The sequence below is a fragment of the Jatropha curcas genome, chromosome 11 (assembly GCF_041381405.1).
Source record: "Jatropha curcas cultivar XTBG-Jc1 chromosome 11, XTBG_Jcur_1.0, whole genome shotgun sequence".
Taxonomy (NCBI): Eukaryota; Viridiplantae; Streptophyta; class Magnoliopsida; order Malpighiales; family Euphorbiaceae; genus Jatropha; species Jatropha curcas.
The window spans coordinates 18,741,142-18,745,282 of record NC_143161.1 but is presented as its reverse complement, the minus strand read 5'-3'; the positions used below and the strand labels follow the sequence as shown (position 1 = coordinate 18,745,282).

The following is a 4,141-nucleotide window of genomic DNA, read 5'->3' as shown; positions in this document are numbered from 1 at the left end:
ACAAATCGGTAATAGCTCATATGAAAAAGTTTGACAATGCAGTTGATGAAATCGCTAGTTAATTGAAATTTCTATAAGTTATTCTTTACTGATTAAAATCTTTATCGAATGCCTTAATTTCTTTAGTTGTTGGACACAAATCACTTATTTATTGTATAAACTAGTTAAACCAAACGGTCTTTTAATGAGACAGTATGTAGGATCAACATAAAATTGTATTAATTGACACGAATAAAAAGTTTATACTTGTCTTTTTACTGTAAAAAATAAAATAGTAATAAAGAATGATAATTGTTTTTTTCAAGTTGTGCTGTCAGTGGCCAAATGAAGTGTTTGAACGCATAATTTGACTTAATTGTCACTTTTGAAAATCCTAAAATTATTACTACCTCTGTTCCCATTTGAAATGTTAGGTCTCTCAAGAAAACTATTAAATTTGTCTAGATTATAATAAATTATTGAGTAAATAGATTATATTATCCTTAATTTAATATATCAAAACACCAAGTTAAATTTTAGACGTTTTAATTTCATATTTTGTCAGACGATAGTGGTGGAGAGATTTTGGGAATACAAATAGATAGCAGCAAATAAAGAGAGAAAAATTTTTTTTGAAGGATTGAAGCAATAATTATTAGTTATATACAGAAGGTAAAATTAAAAAAAAGAATTTATTACTCATTGAAACCACAAATGCAATAAGTATTTTAGAACAAATTATTTTCTAAAATGTGAAAAGTATTATGGAATGAAAGTAGTAATACTGTAAACATAATAGATATTTAAGTAATGAGATTTGACTTAAATGACATCGAAATTATCTTTAAAACAACTAAAAAAGATTACGAGAGCAAATATAGTGGATCCCAACAAAAAAAACGAAACTGGACAAGGCCATAAGAAATTTAATTGGCACAACAACACCATTTGACTTAATTAGGCTAACACTCTCTAATTCCTCACTTTAATTATTTGATTTCAGATTATATATATATAAATGAAAGTAAAAAAAAAAAAAAAAAAAAAAAAAAAAAAAAAAAAAAAAAAAGGATGAAAAATGCTAAACCGGTAAATAGGTAGCAAGTGGGGCGTTGAAGCCAAAGCAAGAAAAATTGTCCTTATATGCGAGGATAGCTAGTTGAGAAGGCAAATTATTATAATGTGTTGTGTTACTAAATTCCAATTGCTTTCTTACAAAAAATTTGGTTGATATCCTCGGTGTTAGGGTTTATTAATTTTGTCTCAATTATCTCCCTTTCTCTCTCTCTCTATCTCATCTCCTATTTAACTCTTTTCTCTCCATTTCCTTCCACATCACCTATCTTAAATGTTACCATCAGTACTAGTACTGCCATGGCTACTGAGCTTGCCCTTCTCTCCTTAAACCATCTCCACCACCGAAAACAACCTCAACAAAATCAACACCAACCAAACCCAACTGCTTGGATGTGGAACCCTAATAAACAAACTCCGGAAGATGATGACTCATGGGAAGTCAAAGCCTTTGAAGAAGACACAGGTAATGTTATGGGAACCACTTGGCCGCCGCGCTCTTATACTTGCACCTTTTGTAGAAGAGAATTCCGGTCTGCTCAAGCCCTAGGTGGTCATATGAATGTGCACCGCCGTGACCGTGCTCGACTCCACCGCCAAACAGTACTGCAACCAACACCACCACTACCACCTGGAACCATTTCCTCTTCAAATTCCTCTACTTTTCTAATCCCAACTCAAGAATTTTCCACTAATGGTGGCGGGTTATGTCTACTCTACCAATTACCAAACCCTAATGGAGTCTTTACTCCAACCAATATTAGTAAAGCAAGTCCTATCGATCCCTCACCTTCTACTGTTTTATCCATCTCCCCATATCCACAAATAGGGCAATCCCTTACTAATAACTATCAAGTGATAAATTCTTCTCATTATCACAGTGGGAGACCTGAAGCTGCAGCCTCTGCGGCTGCCATTAATAAGAACAACAGCTGCAAGGAGTTGGCAAAGGAAGAAGTTGATTTAGAGCTGAGGCTAGGGCATAGATCAACAACTTCACCATCATCAACATAAAATACTTATTTATATGAAACTTTTGGAGTGTGAGATTTGATTGCTAGGTGTGGAAATGAGTGAAATTAAATTTGTAATATACAGTCTATTTTGATTTTTTTCGTTATTTTGATTGTTTTGTTTGTGTGAGAGAGATTTTGTGTAGAAATTATTAAATTGAAAGAAAAGAAGAAGAATGTTTTTTTTTTTTTTTTTTTGGGAAGAATAAATGAGATTAATTAAGAAGATTAATAAGGGCTGGAGGAGTGATCTGCTGATAAAAGTATGCATTGCACTGTCATTTTCTGTTACAGATTTCTGCATAAAGTTTGTCTGTGCAAATATTTCCGTGGGGAGCAAATAATACTAGGGATTCACACCCCTCTTCTGCACAAACTACAAAAATGCCATTTTTCTTTTGGTACGTCGAAACCTTTTTTTTTTTTTTTTTTTTTGGTATAATAAAGAAGGCAAAAAGCCATAAATACAGAGCCTAATCCCATCTACTGCTAAATTCCCTTCGTTTTACATCAATTTTGAAACAAACGAATCATATATTTATTTGAAATTGCTAATAAAATTTAATTCAAAAATATGGAACACTCTTAACCGTTGCTTTATGGTCAAATAATTTTTAAAATATGTTTTAGAAAAAATGCATCTTAATATTAATTATCACCTTTGGAAGGGCTCATATATCCTATACTAACCAAAAATCATTTTGTTTTTAAGTATAATTCATTAATAATAATATCAATTTGATAAAAAAAACTTAATATAATTACTAATAGAGGTTGTTGATCTTTTAATAAATCAAAAGAATTATCTTCGTTTTTTTGAATAATAGAACTAAAAATTATAAGAGTTATATTAGTCATTTCCACTTAAAAATGATCTTGACAAAATTTATAAATCTTCATAGTGAGTAGCAGGTGAGATCTCATAGTCCTTTTTCATAAGTGTACGAAATCGCGACAAGTAATAGAGAATGAGTAAAATATCGTTTCCACAATGATTGTATACTAAGTACCAAAATTATGTTAACCTACTATTATTTAAACGGCAATCAGGGAAATTATTTTAACAAATTAACTTCAACAAATAAAAGAATAAAAAGAACTTAAACAAGGCAATTTTTGATAAAAGAAATCAAGGATTAAAAGCTACTAGGGATTTTGACTTCACTTAATTCTATCCAATTTATTTTATTAGTTTGATAATTAATTTTAATTGTTCAAGTAGGAGAAACAACTCTAAAATCACTAACAAGCTCTCCCGATGTATTGTTAATTATTTTAACCCGATCTAATATCTTTCAATAGTGCAATCAAATATAAATTAAATAATTAAGTATTATGGTATGTTTTGTGAATTCATAATTGAAGGTCATTAACTTATGAAAAACCCCCATGAGTCAAACCATATAGCTTCCACATGAAGTTATTATTCTCATGTAATTTATTATCTTTTTCATATCAAAAACCCTTCTCCCGATATTGGTTAATGAAATAAATCAATATAGGGGAGAAACTCTACCTGGAAGCATTGAGTTCAATAATAAATTATGCTTTGAACAAAGAAAAATAAATCTAATATTATAAATTGGAAAAGAAATTAAGCTACATCAAATTCCTAGTATGAGAATTTAGTTCGACATAGTAATTAAATAAAACTCAATTAAACTTGAAAATAATTCCATAATCAATGTGAATCATGAAAAGTAAAAACAAAATTAAGAGTTTAGAGATAAAAACTAGTCAACAAATAACATGGACGACTTCCTTGAATCTTAATACAAATCTTGATCACTTGAAGTTTTATACAGAGAGAAAAATAATAGAACAAAAATATGGTAGAACCAGATTCCTCTACAATGAATGGGTTCTCTCTTTTTATAGACTTCTTGGGGAAAAACTCCGACTTCATTTAGGAAATAGAGTCTTTATTGAGTAGGAAATCTCTTAGAGATAAAAGACTGTTTAAGCTTTTAATTTCTTCTCAATTAGGACTCTCCCATGCATCTAAATAGGATTTAAACTTGATTGGCACATTAGGAAAGTATCTCATGTGGGCCCATGTAAGTGGAAGAGATTGG

At 30.3% G+C, this 4,141-nt stretch overlaps 1 protein-coding gene across 1 annotated transcript; it reads left to right on the top strand.

Annotated features, from left to right (window-relative positions):
* The first annotated feature begins 1,202 nt into the window (after window positions 1–1,202).
* On the top strand, window positions 1,203–2,257 carry LOC149492677 (uncharacterized). Its single transcript, XM_089716533.1, has one exon. The coding sequence runs from the start codon at window positions 1,354–1,356 to the stop codon at window positions 2,065–2,067; it is 714 nt and encodes a 237-aa protein (XP_089572659.1). The 5' UTR covers window positions 1,203–1,353; the 3' UTR covers window positions 2,068–2,257.
* Window positions 2,258–4,141: the final 1,884 nt, after the last annotated feature.